The sequence below is a fragment of the Ailuropoda melanoleuca genome, chromosome X (assembly GCF_002007445.2).
Source record: "Ailuropoda melanoleuca isolate Jingjing chromosome X, ASM200744v2, whole genome shotgun sequence".
NCBI classification, from domain to species: domain Eukaryota; kingdom Metazoa; phylum Chordata; class Mammalia; order Carnivora; family Ursidae; genus Ailuropoda; species Ailuropoda melanoleuca.
The window spans coordinates 42,329,644-42,344,984 of record NC_048238.1 but is presented as its reverse complement, the minus strand read 5'-3'; the positions used below and the strand labels follow the sequence as shown (position 1 = coordinate 42,344,984).

At 43.1% G+C, this 15,341-nt stretch overlaps 1 protein-coding gene across 1 annotated transcript in view; it reads left to right on the top strand.

Moving 5' to 3' along the window:
• The window catches only part of DGKK (diacylglycerol kinase kappa), a 166,719-nt gene that overhangs the window by 133,607 nt on the left and 17,771 nt on the right, over nucleotides 1-15,341 (top strand). The window contains exons 15-18 of the mRNA XM_034649799.1: nucleotides 4,471-4,690; nucleotides 6,599-6,703; nucleotides 7,149-7,245; nucleotides 9,098-9,205. Of these exons, the coding sequence (XP_034505690.1) occupies nucleotides 4,471-4,690; nucleotides 6,599-6,703; nucleotides 7,149-7,245; nucleotides 9,098-9,205 (530 nt within the window). The remainder of the gene's footprint in view (nucleotides 1-4,470; nucleotides 4,691-6,598; nucleotides 6,704-7,148; nucleotides 7,246-9,097; nucleotides 9,206-15,341) is intronic.

Sequence of the window (15,341 nt, the reverse complement as noted above, 5' to 3'; positions counted from 1 at the left end):
ATTTGATTCATAGCATTTTTAATTTCTGCCAGATTCGCTCTCATTTCCACCCTTAGAGATTCTATATTCTTTTTTTTTAAAGATTTTATTTATTTATTCGACAGAGGTAGAGACAGCCAGCAAGAGAGGGTNGCCGATGATTCTGATATTGGAGCGTTTCATTGAGTCAGTAATCTCCCATAATTTATATTCTTGAGATTGGATTTTTTGAGCCAAGTTTCTGTTTTAACTTTTCTTCTCTCATCCCATCCTCCAATTCACTAATTCATTCTTCTGCTTCATTTACCCTGGCTGTCAGAGCGTCTAGTTTAGACTGCATTTGATTCATAGCATTTTTAATTTCTGCCAGATTCGCTCTCATTTCCACCCTTAGAGATTCTATATTCTTTTTTTTTAAAGATTTTATTTATTTATTCGACAGAGGTAGAGACAGCCAGCAAGAGAGGGTACACAAGCAGGGGGAGTGGGAGAGGAAGAAACAGGCTCATAGCAGAGGAGCCTGATGTGGGGCTCGATCCCATAACACCAGGATCCCATAACACCAGGATCATGCCCTGAGGTTAGGCAGATGCTTAACCGATGTGCCACCCAGGCGCCCCAGAGATTCTATATTCTAGTTAATATTTTCGTTAATATTTTTTTCAAGCCTACACATCATCTTGACCATTGTTACTCTGAACTCCATTTCTGACAATTTGGTTATATCCATATCCATCAGTTCTGTGGCAGAGGCCACAGACTCATTATCTTTTCTTTGCTGGGGGGAATTTCTCCTCCTCGTCATTCTGATGAGGAGAGGTTGCAGGGATGCCCAGAACCCAAATTATTGACCAGGACCCAGGCAGTGTGCACTTGTTTTATAGGGACCTTAGAGTTGTGGGCTTTTTGATTTTTCAGCCTGCCTTCTGGGGGAGGGGCCTGCCACGCTGATACTCAGGCAACCCTGTTTGGGTAGAGTTGCCCAGTCCCCTGCAAGGGGGGATGGGGATGGGCACAATGTGAGCTGGTATTTCCAATCTTTTGTTCTCTGGCCACTTTCCATGGTGGTCTGCTGTGCCTCTTCTGAGAGTCAGAGCAGCAGTGGCCATATTGTAGCCTCTGTCTCAGAACAGAGAGATCACAGTCCGGTCTCCACTGAGCCGTCTCGGCCATTTTAACTCTGTTTCTCAGTGCTGCCACAAACCCTGCAGCGTCCCGGGTTGTGCACCCCACAGCCGCTCTCCCAGCCCTCACTTCCAGAGCCGGCGCTTCTCTGTCCTTTTTGCTTCTAACACCGCCAGCCGCCCCCAGTTCCCACATACGCTCCTGAGCTGCCTGTTTCAGGGTGGTTCGCGCGCACTCTGGAGTGCCAGTTTTCAGTCTAGTCACGCGCTCCCGAGCTCTCGGTTTCAGTCTAGTTCGAGTGTGTGCTCGGAGCTCCGGTTTTCAATTTGGACGTCCATGCACTCCCGTTTTTAGTCTGGTTCCAGTGAGCATTCCTGAGCTCCAGTTTTCAGACTGGTCACCCACGTTCCCAGGCTCATGGTTTCAGTCTGCTTTCTCACAGGTGCCGGTCTGCGAGTCTGGCCTGCTCCTCAGTGCAGGTGGCTACTGCTTCCCGGCGCCCGAGCGTGGAGGCTCCCTCCCCCTTCCGTTTATCTTCCGATATCTGCGTGGTTTCATGGCTCCCCGCTTCGTGCCTCAATACTCAGCGCTGGAGATGATCGTTTGTAGAGATCCAGATGTACTTTCCTGCATCTCAGGCTGATTCCATGGGTGTTCAGGATGGTCTGGTACATATCCAGCTCGATGCATGGGACCAGCTGAAAAAGGGGTCCCCTACTCCTCTGCCATCTTCTCCCCTACTTTAAATTTTCTATCAGGTGTATTTTTAGCTCTGTTTTGTTTAGCTCTCTCACTGTGATTTTATCTGTTCTTTCATTTGGACATATTCCTCTGTCTCATTTTTTCTAACTCTCTGTATCTGTTTCTATGTGTTAGGAAAATCATCTACACTGCCTGCTCTTGAAAGCAGTGGCCTTATGAAGAAGAGGTCCCATAGTGTCCTGTAGTGCAATGTTCCCTATTCCCCAGAATCTGGTACTTCAGGGGTGTCTCCTATATGTGTTGTGTGTGCCCTGCTATTGTGGCTGAGCTGTATTTGCCTTCAGTCCAGTCATCTGCAATGGCTCTCTTCACCTGTTGTGGGCAGTGTTTCATCCCTGTGTTGTTAATGGGCCAGTTTTGGGCCACACTAGGCTTGAGGTGCATCAGACCAGGCATTTGTTAGAGCTGACACCAAACTGCAGGATGCTCTCCCTGTGTTGCCCCCTGAGAAGCTTTCATTGGTGGTGGGGCCTCAGTGAGAGCAGATGTCTGCCCCCAGCCCACTGCTGGGGCTGTAGTTGAACTTGTGTACGTGGTTATCTTCTCCTCTCTCCAGGGCAGAATTCACTTTGGAGTGATATGTTGGATGGGGTGGGTCTTCAGGAAAATGCAGAGGGCAGGGTGCCTAGGGTTAGCAACGTGTGTGCTAATCTCTGGGGGAGAGGACTTGTAGCTGCTTTGGGGAGCTGCTGAAGATGGGTTGAAGGGGGTGGGTCCACAGGAGTGCATGGGGGTGGGGTGTGCTGTTAGCAAGCTAGGTGGAAGTATTCCTATTTGTTCCCACAGGTGTCTGCGTATCCAGGCTGGGAGCAGGGGTGGTAGGAAATGGCACCTCCCAGCTCTTTTGTTCTTGGAGAAATCTCCTAAGGATCCCTGCCCTTCCAGCACACATTCTGAGATAGTAAATTAATCTCCTTCCCGTATGTACCAAGTGTTTTTCAAACTGCTGCTTCTATGCTGTATCTCAGTGGGGCTATTTGTTTTGTTGTTTCTTTAAGGGCAGAAACTCAGTGTCCTACTGCCTTCTAGCTCTTCCAGAGCTGAGCCCACTGACTTTTAAAGTTCCTGGTGTTGAGACTCACTGATTATAGGAACTTGCAAAGTTAAGTCCCTCTGGTTTTCAAAGCCAAATGTTACAGGGATTCGTCTTCCCAGTGTGGGTCCCCCATGCCTGAGGTGACTGGTATGGTGTCTTCTCCTCTCCCTTCTCTGTACCTGTGGGGTCCCTCCCTCCTGTATACAGTCTTGCAGGTCAGTTTGGTTCCCAATCATGTCCCTGCCCTTCCTACCCCTGTCAGGGTGGCCTCTTCTCTAGGATTAACTGTGAATAGTATGTTTTGCCAGTCTTCGGGTCACCTTCGGGGTCATTTACACCAATGTGGCTGTTATCTAGGTGTATCCATGGGATGAGGTAAGCTTAGGCTCCTCCTGATCTGCCATCTTCTGGGAAGTCCCAGGGCCCCCTTTTTAATAAAATCAAATGTACCTTTCACTGGGAATCATAAAAGAAAGGGAAGTCTGATAAGCCTCCATTATGGGAAAAGTCCAACCTCATCACATTTCCATCTTTCGGAGCGCCTGGGTAGCGCAGTTGTTAGGCGTCTGCCTTCAGCTCAGGGCGTGATCCCGGCATTCTGGGATCGAACCCCACATCAGGCTTCTCCACTAGGAGCCTGCTTCTTCCTCTCCCACTCCCCCTGCTTGTGTTCCCTCTCTTGCTGGCTGTCTCTCTCTGTCAAATAAATAAATAAATAAATAAATAATCTTTAAAAAAAAAACATGTCCATCTTTCGTCAAAGGAAGAGTGGCATTATGCAGGCTAACACATGTCCCATGTACCTAAGCATATACCAAGCGCCTTTCCGCGCTAGACACAAGTGTACACCGAGCATGTATGCATATGGTTGTATACCAGAACATGCATGAAAATACATACAAATACATGCTAGAAATATACCCACATTAACTTCTATAGCAACAACAGCAACAACCATCACTAACACCTCTATAGCACTTACCGGTGCCAGGAAATGTTTAAGGATTTTTAATGCATTAATTTCTTTAATCTTCACAACTGCCCTAGAATATAAAAGCACGCAGAAGTAAAGTAACTTGCCTCAGGTCACAAACTATTCATTGATGGAGCTGGAAATCAAGGCAAAATCACTCAGTGCATTCCCCAAATATACACACATACAAAGGCAGACACTAGGCACACACACAGAGGCACACCCACAACCGTAGGAGCATGCCCATGAGAACGCCAATCCAGAAAGGTTTATCTTTCCTCAAGTTTGCCACATTACATGTCGTTTCACAGGCCAGCCTGACAGGAGAAAAATTTGGCAACATTCACTGATGCCTGCAGCTGCTCTGAAACAAATGATGTCTGTTTGATACCCTAACACCCTTTGGTTATCTCATCACATCTACCAAGTACTTCTTTCCCTAACCTTATATTTCCTCAGATGCAGCTTTCTTTGCTCAGGGTTCCTGGCCAACTACCACCCCTCCTTACCTCTCCCATACCACCCAGCTCCTCATTCTGTCCTTTCAAGTACTGGTCCCTCATAACAATGCCCTGTCCCCTTCACCCTTACACAGAGTGACATAATGTATGACAAGCTCAGTGTCCTGATTGATATCCTGGCCGAGGAGGCAGCAGTTGAGAAAAGTGCTACAGTATCTGCAGACGATGGCAAGGTGGATGGAAAGCCCTTCGTCCCTCAAATAGACCACATAGCCAAGTGCAAGTTGGAGCTGGCCACAAAGGCTCAGAATCTCCAGAAATCCTTGAAGCTCATCATATTCCAAGTTGAACAAGGTAAGGGGCCCAGAGTTGCGGTGATCGAGGTAAGGGAAAGAGAAGGTTCCAGTGGATGGATTACTAATCTCCCTCACTCTGGGTCTACTTTGGCTCCACTACCAAAACTTGACTAGATTCTGCATTCATGTAGCATCCAAAGTCAGTCCTCAGACTGCTGATTTGAAAAGCCTCAGTCCTAGTAAACTGTCTCTTTGGCTCCTCCTACTCAATTCTTGCTACTCATTTATTTTTAGAACTAATACTCATCCTAAACAATTACAACTCCTAAGTGGCCTGGCCCGAAGCTCTGTCAGCTTCCACCATCAGCCACGGAACTTTTTCCCACCTGTTCTAGTTCCTTCCAACCTCCAAGCCTGTGATTATTTTAGAAAGAAAAGAACGTTATCTCTGCATGTCTTACACAGTACTAATCAGGCGCAAGGGCTCTGAGAGTGGTCCTGGGATCTCTGGCATTGATTGCCATTTCCCACAACTCCTGACATCTGCGAGCTTCCAACTCAGAATTAAAACTCTTTCAACTCCTCCAACTTCTTAATTTAACATTTTGGCTCCCACTTCTTCCCCACAATGCTTCTTTGAAAAACAGATCAGGGGGCGCCTGGGTAGCGCAGGGGCGCCTGGGTAGCGCAGTCATTAAGCGACTGCCTTTGGCTCAGGGCGTGATCCCGGCGTTTCGGGATCGAGTCCCACATCGGGCTCCTCGGCTGGGAGCCTGCTTCTTCCTCTCCCTCTCCCCTGCTGTGTTCCCTCTCTCGCTGTCTGTCTCTCTGTCACATAAATAAATAAAATCTTAATAAAAAAAAAAGAAAAACAGATCAGAAAATGGTGTAAGACCAAGTGTGTTCTACCTGAACTGTTGGAATCGAGCAGAAGTCCATGTAGCAAGGAAGTCCCTTTGGCTGGCCTCTGACTTTTAGCCAGGTACCTTCTCCTGCCTTGGTACCTTTAATATAGCCTCAGCCAAGTTTCCCAGAAAGAAGGGAAATCTCCATTCTGCACTGTGAAAGTAGTGAACAGCCAATTTGCCGCTATTTCTGTAGTTAGGTTCCAAGCACTGGAGATGTAGCCATAATCTTATTACAGCTAACCCTCAGCCTGCTCCATCAACACATAAGTTAGATTTCTAGGTGCAGCTCGTGGCCATGGGACAGAGAAAGGCACCCCTAGTGGGATAGGGATTGAACCTATGAGCTTTGGCACAGGTCGAGCACCTGAGCTACACAATGTATGAAAGTCAGGAGACTCAAATGTTCTTGGAATGGATGAAACATTTGAATGAAAGGGTGGCATGGTCCTAGAGGCTCAAGTCTGGGGAAAAAAAAGTCATGTGAGTAAATGATTAACAAAGAGGTGATAATGGAGACAGAAGAACAAAGGGTTTCCCACCTTGCTCCCCAGCCCCAGGCCCTGAGCTTGTACTCACACTACATTTACTAGGTGACAGAAAAAGAGGAACCAGTAAAATAGAAAGCTCAGCCGTGGATATGAAGAGACATGGGGGCAACATTGTAAGAAAGCTAAGACTACAAACAGCATTGTGGAGGAGAGGAGATAGGCAACTGGGGGTCGCTACTGTCTACCCACGCACTGACTGGCATTAACTAAATGAAACAGATGCTTAAGAAGTGCTCAACAAATATAACAATCCTCCTTCCTTTCTTCCTTCCTCCCTCCCTCCCTCACTCCCTCCCTTCTTTTCTCTCTCTCTCCTTCCCTCCCTCTCTTCCTCCCTCCTTTCCTACCTTCCTTTCTCCCTTCCTCCTTCCCTTCCTCCCTTCCTTCCTGCTTCCCTCCCACCCTTCCTTCCTTCCTTTTTCCCTTCCTCCCTCCCTCCCTTATTTTCTTCCTACCTTGCTTTCTCCCTCCCTCCTTCCTTCCTTTTTTCTTTCCACTTTTCCTCCATAGTTCTGGATGAGCAAAGCCGACAGACAATATCAGTTAAGAACTTTACTTCAACTTTCTTCCTGGAAGATGACTCAGAAGATATTAGCCAGATGAGCCCAAGACACCGTAAGGAACTTTCTTTCCTTTTCTTATTCTAGCCTTCATCACTGTCTTCTAGCTCTCAGAGAATAAGGATGTGTTCTCATGCATCTTTCTTTAGCCATAATCCTATTCTGCAGTAGATAGCCCTCCCTCTCTCCCAGGAACTTCACATTGTATGATCCCATGCGAACATCCAGAAGTAATGACCTCATTAGGTACTTTGAAAAGGCTGGCCTGATGAAACCCAAGATTTGAACCTGCTTTCACTGCCAGCAAGCAAGCATCCCAGTCTTCCTATTCTCTCAGAGGAAGTCCCTGTCCATTTTAGATAATCCCTCTTCGGATTGAGATCCTTGATTATAATCTAAAAAAAAGTCCTGGTCCCACATAGAAAATAGGGTGAAATGCAAGTGAGGGGAAGGGCTTTCTTGTTTGTATCTGACACCAAGGCGATGTCTTTTGTGTCTAGGTTCTCGTCGTGGCACTTTGTCTTCTATATCTTCTCTCAGAAGCGAAGACCTAGATAACCTCAATTTGGAGCACTTACATTTTACACCTGAAACCATGTAAGTATTTAGCTCTAACCACCGTTTTATAACTTCCTTCTTTCTCTGGTTAAAAGAATAAACTAGGGGCGCCTGGGTGGCGCAGTCATTAAGCGTCTGCCTTCAGCTCAGGGTGTGATCCTGGCGTTCTGGGATCGAGCCCCACATCAGGCTCCTCCGCTGGAAGCCTGCTTCTTCCTCTCCCCCCCCCCCCCCGCTTGTGTTCCCTCTCTCACTGGCTGTCTCTCTCTCTGTCAAATAAATAAATAAAATCTTAAAAAAAAAGAATAATCTAAGAATATACAGAGTCAAATCCTGACTCCACTTCCTAGTTGTGTTAACTTACAAAAGTAATTCAACCAATCTGAGCCTTAGTTTTCTCATTATAAAATGAAGATAATTGTAGAATTAGTCACATATGTTTCTTGTGTTTATTCCATTTATATACGCATAGTACTTGCATTGAACAGTGCTCAGCACCCATAGTTAAGTGCTATCCATGTTAACAGTAATTATTGTTTTATGGTGACTAACATAGCATAATAAAAATTTTCAAAAATAAAATACCAAAATAAAAAATAAAAATAAAATAAAAAACAGTAATTATTGTTATTCTTATTATAAATACTTAATAAATGTTAGCTGTTGTTATTTCAAAGAGTCTGTTTTTCCACTGTTGCTTTTAACAGTAAATAACTGGAGGTGCTAAAAAATAAATGAGCATTTAGGGGACTAGAGAGAAAATTTAAGGGCATCTCTTTCATTAGCCTTGCATCTTTAAAATATTCCCAGCAGCCAGGTTCCACCACATTCACTCCTTTTGAGTTCCATTAAGAAGATCAGTTTGGACATCACCTCAAGAAACCCCAGTCTCCAGACTGCAGTTGAGGGAGGCAAATCTCATCTGAGCATGTGGGATCAGTTTAGTAATGAATAAAGAAAATTATCTATGATTGAGTAGCTCAACTGTACTTGTTTTCAGTTTCTCAAAAGAAGGACACAGCTGGCAATTATTTCAGTTAACTGCAACTTCTCACTTACTCCGATCTCCAACCACCACTCCCCTCCACTCCACCGTTGGCTTACACTCGTGTCTGAAGTCTCCTGGACCTACCTTATGAGTTTTGATCAGTGGTAGGTTGCCAAATGTTTAACAACCTGCTCTTTGGGGGAATAAAGTCCTGATTTACTCCTGGTACAAACCCTCCTGCCATGACCTATTTCAAGCTACTGATGATATAATTCCATTGAATGCAGAATTGGGACATAATAGGCATAATCAGCTTATATGAGCTGGTACTAATGGGCTCCAGCACACTACAGGTTTTGATGCTGACACCCAAGATGGATGCAGAAGAATCAGGAACCTGCCTGGCTTTTTTGGTTGTGTACACGTCTACCCTCTCGTATCAGTCTGTTCCCTCAAATGTGTGGTCACTTTGCCCTTGGATGTGAAAGTTCGGACATCTCTGAAAACAGTAGAGCAGACTTTGCTTTCATCATACATTTTTATCTGAGATACTTAAATGTTCTTGATGGGAATAAGTCAATTACTATTTCCCTTTATTATATGTGAAGAAAATATTGGCCACTCATATCTAAGGGCCTCCAAAGATGATTTCTTTATTATGAGTTCCAACCCCACTGAATCCTCCCACGTGGCTGGGTGCCCTCTTTTAAAGCAAACAAGCTAGTTGTTAACACAGCAGGACATCTATATGTGCGTGTCGCAGACATAAAGTCTTGTGCCCAGTGCAGGGGAGGCCCTCCCTCCATGGTTTTCAATCATGCAGATAAAGTCTCCAGCCTACTGATAATGGCACTTCTTGCCTACACCAATGTCTGTCCTCTTCTTTCCTTTGGCTGATTTCAGACGCTTCAAAGAAAGGTGTGTCATGAACAACTATTTTGGAATTGGACTGGATGCTAAAATTTCTCTGGAATTCAACACCAGAAGAGATAAACACCCAGGACAATACAAGTAAGGAAAAGAAACTCCCCTCCCTACATGCAAACACACAATCACAATATACACATATACTCCTACATCCCTACCTTTCAGACAAGAGAAAGAAAGAGATTCTTTGGAAGTAAAACACGTTGGTTCCAACGTTAGCCTAGTGGGATGGCTCGCTCCAAATGTTGACCTGATCTGTGATGGCTCTACACTGGCGTCCTGACCTTGGAGTTGCCTGCACAGCTGAGACCTAGACTGCTGTGTAACACAGTTCATGGAGTTACTGTTATTGAAAACAGATTACACTGACTTGACTCAGCAAATTCTCTACCTTTGTTCTGTCTGTGAGAGCTTGACCAGGTCCTAGTAGCAGCTTAAGTCTGTTTTGGCTTGGCAAGGCTACAAATTACCAAAGATTGCCCTGCTCCTTCTTGGTGTTCCTAACCTGGTTCCCCTGGACCCACTGATTTTACCCCATCTGGTGTTAGGTTGCTTGGCACATTTTAGTACTTCTGTACTATAGATACACCCTAAGGCAGCCTCAGAGTTCTTGTAATTTGAAACTACAAGTAAAAAAAGCATGCACCCCACCACCACCCCTGCCACTGGCCACCAGAACCTCTCTCTTGGAGCAGACCTGGGCTGAGGAACAAGTACTTTATCAGATATGTGTTTTGCAAATATTATTTTCCAGTTGCTTGTCTTTTTTATGACTCTTTTTATAGTAAATTTTTTTAAATAGGTATGCATAGATGTACATAGAAAAAGGTTAATAGTCATAAAAAAATGTTACCAGTGATTATTTCATAGGGATTCAATTGCAGGGTGATTTTTCTTTCTACTTTATGTATTTATTTTTTTAATTATTAAAGTATAATTGACATATAATCTTATATTAGTTTTAGGTGTACAAAAGATTGATTCAACAATTCTAGACATTGCTCAGTGCTCACCAAGATAAGTGTGGTTACCATCTGTCACCATACAATATTGTTAAAATATTACTGACTCCATTCCCTATGCTGTAGATTTTATCTCTGTGACTTATTTATATTATAACTTGACGTTTGTATCTGTTAATCCCCTTTATCTATTTTGCTCATCTCCCCACCCACGTCTCCTCTGGCAACCACCAGCTTGTGCTCTGTATTTATGAATCTTTTTCTGCTTTGTTTTTAGATCCCACATATAAGTGAAATTATACAGTATCTGTCTTTCTCTCTCTGACTTATTTCACTTAGCATAATACTTTCTGGGTCCATCCATATTGTTGCAAAGGACAAGATTTCATTCAGTTGCTTGTCTTTTTTTGTTGTTATCCGTCTTTTAATTCTCTTAATGGTGTCTATTGAAATAAAAAAAGTCTTGAATTTTGATGAATTCCAATTGGTCAATTGTTTTCTTTTTTTTTTAATGATGTTTTATTATATTATGTTAGTCACCATACAGTACATCCCCGGTTACCGATGTAAAGTTCGATGATTCATTAGTTGCATATAATACCCAGTGCACCATGCAATACGTGCCCTCCTTACTACCCATCACCAGACTATCCCATTCCCCCACCCCCTCCCCTCTGAAGTCCTCAGTTTGTTTCTCATAGTCCATAGTCTCTCATGTTTCATTCCCACTTCTGAATACCCCCCCTTTCTTTATCCCTTTCTTCCACTACCGATCTAACTAGTTCTTACGTTCCATAGATGAGAGAAACCATATGATAATTGTCTTTCTCTGCTTGACTTATTTCACTTAGCATTATCTCCTCCAGTGCCGTCCATGTTGCAGCAAATGTTGAGAACACGTTCTTTCTGACAGCTGAGTAATATTCCATTGTATATATGGACCACAACTTCTTAATCCAGTCATCTGTTGAAGGGCATCTCGGCTCCTTCCACGATTTAGCTATTGTGGACAATGCTGCTATGAACATTGGGGTGCATATGGCCCTTCTCTTTACTACGTCTGTATCTTTGGGGTAAACACCCAGTAGTGCGATGGCTGGGTCATAGGGTAGCTCAATTTTTAACTTTTTAAGGGACCTCCACACTGTTTTCCAGAATGGTTGCACCAACTTGCATTCCCACCAACAATGTAGGAGGGATCCCCTTTCTCCACATCCTCTCCAACAATTGTTGTTTCTTGCCTTGTCTATCTTTGCCATTCTAACTGGCGTAAGGTGGTATCTCAGTGTGGTTTTGATTTGAATTTCCCTGATGGCTAATGATTTTGAACATTTTTTCATGTGTCTGTTAGCCATTTGTATGTCTTCATTGGAAAAGTGTCTGTTCATATCTTCTGCCCATTTTTTTATTTGTTTCTTTGTTTCTCATGNTCTTGGATACCAGTCTTTTATCTGTAGCGTCATTTGCAAATATCTTCTCCCATTCTGTGGGCTGCCTCTTCGGTTTTTTGACTGTTTCCTTGGCTGTGAAGAAGCTCTTTATCCTGATAAAGTCCCATAAGTTCATTTTATCTTTTATTTCTCTTGCCTTTGGAGATGTGTCGTGAAAAAGGTTGCTCTGGCCGATGTCATAGAAGTTGTTGCCTATGTTCTCCTCTAGAATTTTGATGGATTCCTGTCTCACATTGAGGTCTTTCATCCATTTGGAGTTTATTTTTGTGTATGGTGTGAGAGAGTGGTCAAGTTTCATTCTTTTGCATGTAGCTGTCCAATTTTCCCAGCACCATTTATTGAAGAGACTGTCTTTTTTCCACCGGATGTTTTTTCCTGCTTTATCAAAGATTAGTTGCCCAAAGAGCCGAGGGTCCATTTCTGGGTTCTCTATTCTGTTCCATTGGTCTATGTGTCTGTTTCTGTGCCAGTACCATGCTGTCTTTGTGATCACAGCTTTGTAGTACAGCTTGAAATCCGGCACTGTGATGCTCCCAGCTTTGNAGTTCTCTGAAAAATGTCCTCGGTATTTTGATCAGGATAGCATTGAAAGTGTAGATTGCTCTGGGTAGCATGGACATTTTAACTATGTTAATTCTTCCAATCCATGAGCATGGAATATTTTTCCATCTTTTTATGTCTTCCTCAATGTCTTTCAAGAGTCATTTATAGTTTCTAGAATATAGGTCCTTTATGTCTCTGGTTAAGTTATTTCCAAGGTACCGTATGGTTTTTGGTGCTATTGTAAATGGGATGGATTCCCTAATTTCTCTTTCTTCGGTCTCGTTATTCTTGCATAGAAATGCAACTGATTTCTGAGCATTGATTTTTTTATCCCGCCACATTACTGAATTGTTCTATAACTTCTAATAGTTTCGGAGTGGATTCCTNGGAGTGGATGCTTTTGGGTTTTCCATATAGAGTGTCATGTCATCTGCGAAGAGAGACATTTTGACTTCTTCTTTGCCGATTTGGATACATTTGATCCCTTTTTGCTGTCTGATTGCTCTTGCAAGGACTTCTAGTACTATGTTGAATAATAGTGGCGAGAGTGGGCATCCTTGTCGTGTTCCTGATCTTAAGGGAAAGGCTTCCAGCTTTTCCCCATTGAGAATAATGCTTGCAGTAGGCTTTTCATAGATGGCTTTTATGAGATTGAGAAATGTACCCTCTATTCCTACACTCTGAAGGGTTTTAATCAGGAAAGGATGCTGTATTTTGTCAAATGCTTTTTCTGCATCAATTGAGAGGATCATATGGTTCTTGAGTCTTTTCTTGTTGATATGATGTATCACATTGATTGATTTGCGAGTGTTGAACCATGCTTGCATCCCAGGTATGAATCCCACTTGGTCATGATGGATAATCCTTTTAATGTACTGTTGGATTCTATTAGCAAGGATCTTGTTGAGGATTTTGGCATCCATATTCATTAGAGAAATCGGTCTGTAATTCTCCTTTTTGAGGGGGTCTTTGCCTGGTTTGGGGATCAAGGTAATATTAGCCTCATAGAATGAGTTTGGTAGCTTTCCTTCTGTTTCTATTTTTTGAAATAGCTTTAGGAGAATAGGTATTATTTCTTCTTTGAATGTTTGGTAGAATTCCCCAGGAAAACCGTCTGGGCCTGGAGTTTTATTATTTGGAAGGTTGTTTATCACTGACTCAATTTCTTCATAGTTAATTGGCCTATTTAAGAAATCTATTTCTTCCTGTTTCAGTCTTGGTAGTTTATAGGTTTCCAGGAAGGCCTCCATCTCTTCCAGATTGTTTAGTTTTTTGGCATATAGCTGTTGATAAAAGTTTCTAATAATCCTTGCAATTTCAATGGTGCTGGTCGTGACCTCTCCCTTTTCAGTCATAATTTTAATAATCTCAGTCCTTTCTCTTTGTTTTTGGACAAGTTTTGCCAGTGGTCTATCAATTTTATGGATTCTCTCAAAGAACCAGCTTCTAGTCCTGTTGATCTGCTCTACTGTGGTTCTGGTCTCTAATTCATTGATTTCTGCTCTAATCTTGGTCAACTCCTTCCTTGTCAGTGGGTTAGGCCTGTCCCTCTGTTGCTGTTCCAGTTTCTTGAGGTGAGAATATAGAAACTGCATTTTAGATTTTTCTATTCTTTTGAGTGAGGCTTGGATGGCTATGTATTTCCCCCTTAGGACTGCCTTTGCAGTATCCCATAGGTTTTGGACCGTTGTGTATTCATTCTCGTTGGTCTCCATAAATTGTTTAATTTGTTTTTTGATTTCCTGGTTTATCGAGTCATTCTTGAGCAGGATGGTTCTTAGCCTCCAAGTGTTTGAGTTTCTTCCAGGTTTTTCCTTGTGGTTGAGTTCCAATTTCAGAGCGTTGTGGTCTGAGAATATGCAGGGGATAATTTCAATCTTTTGGTATTGGCTGAGACCTGTTTTGTGTCCCAGAGCATGATCTATTCTTGAGAATGTTCCATGGGCATTTGAATAGAATGAGTATTCTTTGGTTCTGGGGTGTAGTGTTCTATATATATCTATGAGGTCCAACTCGTCGAGTATGGCATTCAAAGCCTTTGATTCTTTGCTTAGTTTTTGCCAGGGTGTTCTGTCTATTTCTGATAGTGGGGTGTTGAGGTCCCCTACTATTACTGTGTTCTTATCTATATGTCTCTTTATTTTGGTTAAGAGTTGGCTTGTGTATCTTGCTGCTCCCCTGTTGGGGGCATATATATTAATAATTGTCATATCCACTTGTTGAATACTTCCTTTAAGAATAATATAGTGCCCTTCTGTATCTCTCTCTATGGCCTCTAGTTTAAAATCCAGTCTATCTGATATGAGAATTGCTACTCCAGCTTTCTTTTGAGGTCCATTTGCGTGGAAGATGGTACTCCATCCCCTTACTCTAAGTCTGAATGCATCTTTGGGTTCAAAATGAGTCTCTTGTAGACAGCAAATGGATGGGTCATGTCTTTTTATCCAATCTGCAACCCTGTGGCGTTTTATGGGAGAGTTTAAGCCATTTAGATTGATAGAGATTATTGACAGATATGATTTTAATGATGCCATTTCTCTTTAAAGTCTTTGTATCGGTTGTGACTTGCTGCTCTGTATCACTCTTGGGGCCTTTTTACCTTTATAGAGCCCCCCTTAATATCTCCTGTAGGGCTGGTTTCGTGGTTACGAAATTGGTTAATGATTGGCGATTTTGGAACGTCTTTATTTCTCCATCAATTCTGAATGACAGCTTTGCTGGATAAAGGATCCTTGGCTGCATGTTTTTCTCTGAAAGAGCTTTAAAAATGCCCCCCCAAGCCTTTCTCTCATTCCAGGTCTCTGTAGACAGGTCTGACGTAATCCTGATACCTTTGCCTTGGTACGTGAGAAATTTCTTTGCCCTGGCCGCTTTCAATACTGTATCCTTGGATCTAATATTTGCGAATTGCACTATGACATGCCGTGGCGTAGGTTTGTCCTGGTTGAGCTTGGATGGGGTCCTCTCTGCCTCTTGGACACGAATGCTTGTTTCCCTTGCTAGATTAGGGAAGTTTTCAGCTACAATTTGTTCAAATATCTCTTCTAGACCTCTGTTTTTCTCCACCCCTTCAGGGATGCCGATGATTCTGACATTGGATCGTTTCATAGAGTCAGTAATCTCCCGTAATCTACATTCGTGGGCGTGGATTTTTTTAAGACCAGCTTCTATTTTCGTTTTTTCTTCTACTAACCCATCCTCCAATTCGCTAACGCGTTCCTCTGCCTCGGTGACCCTGGCCGTCAGAGCCTCTAGTTTTGACTG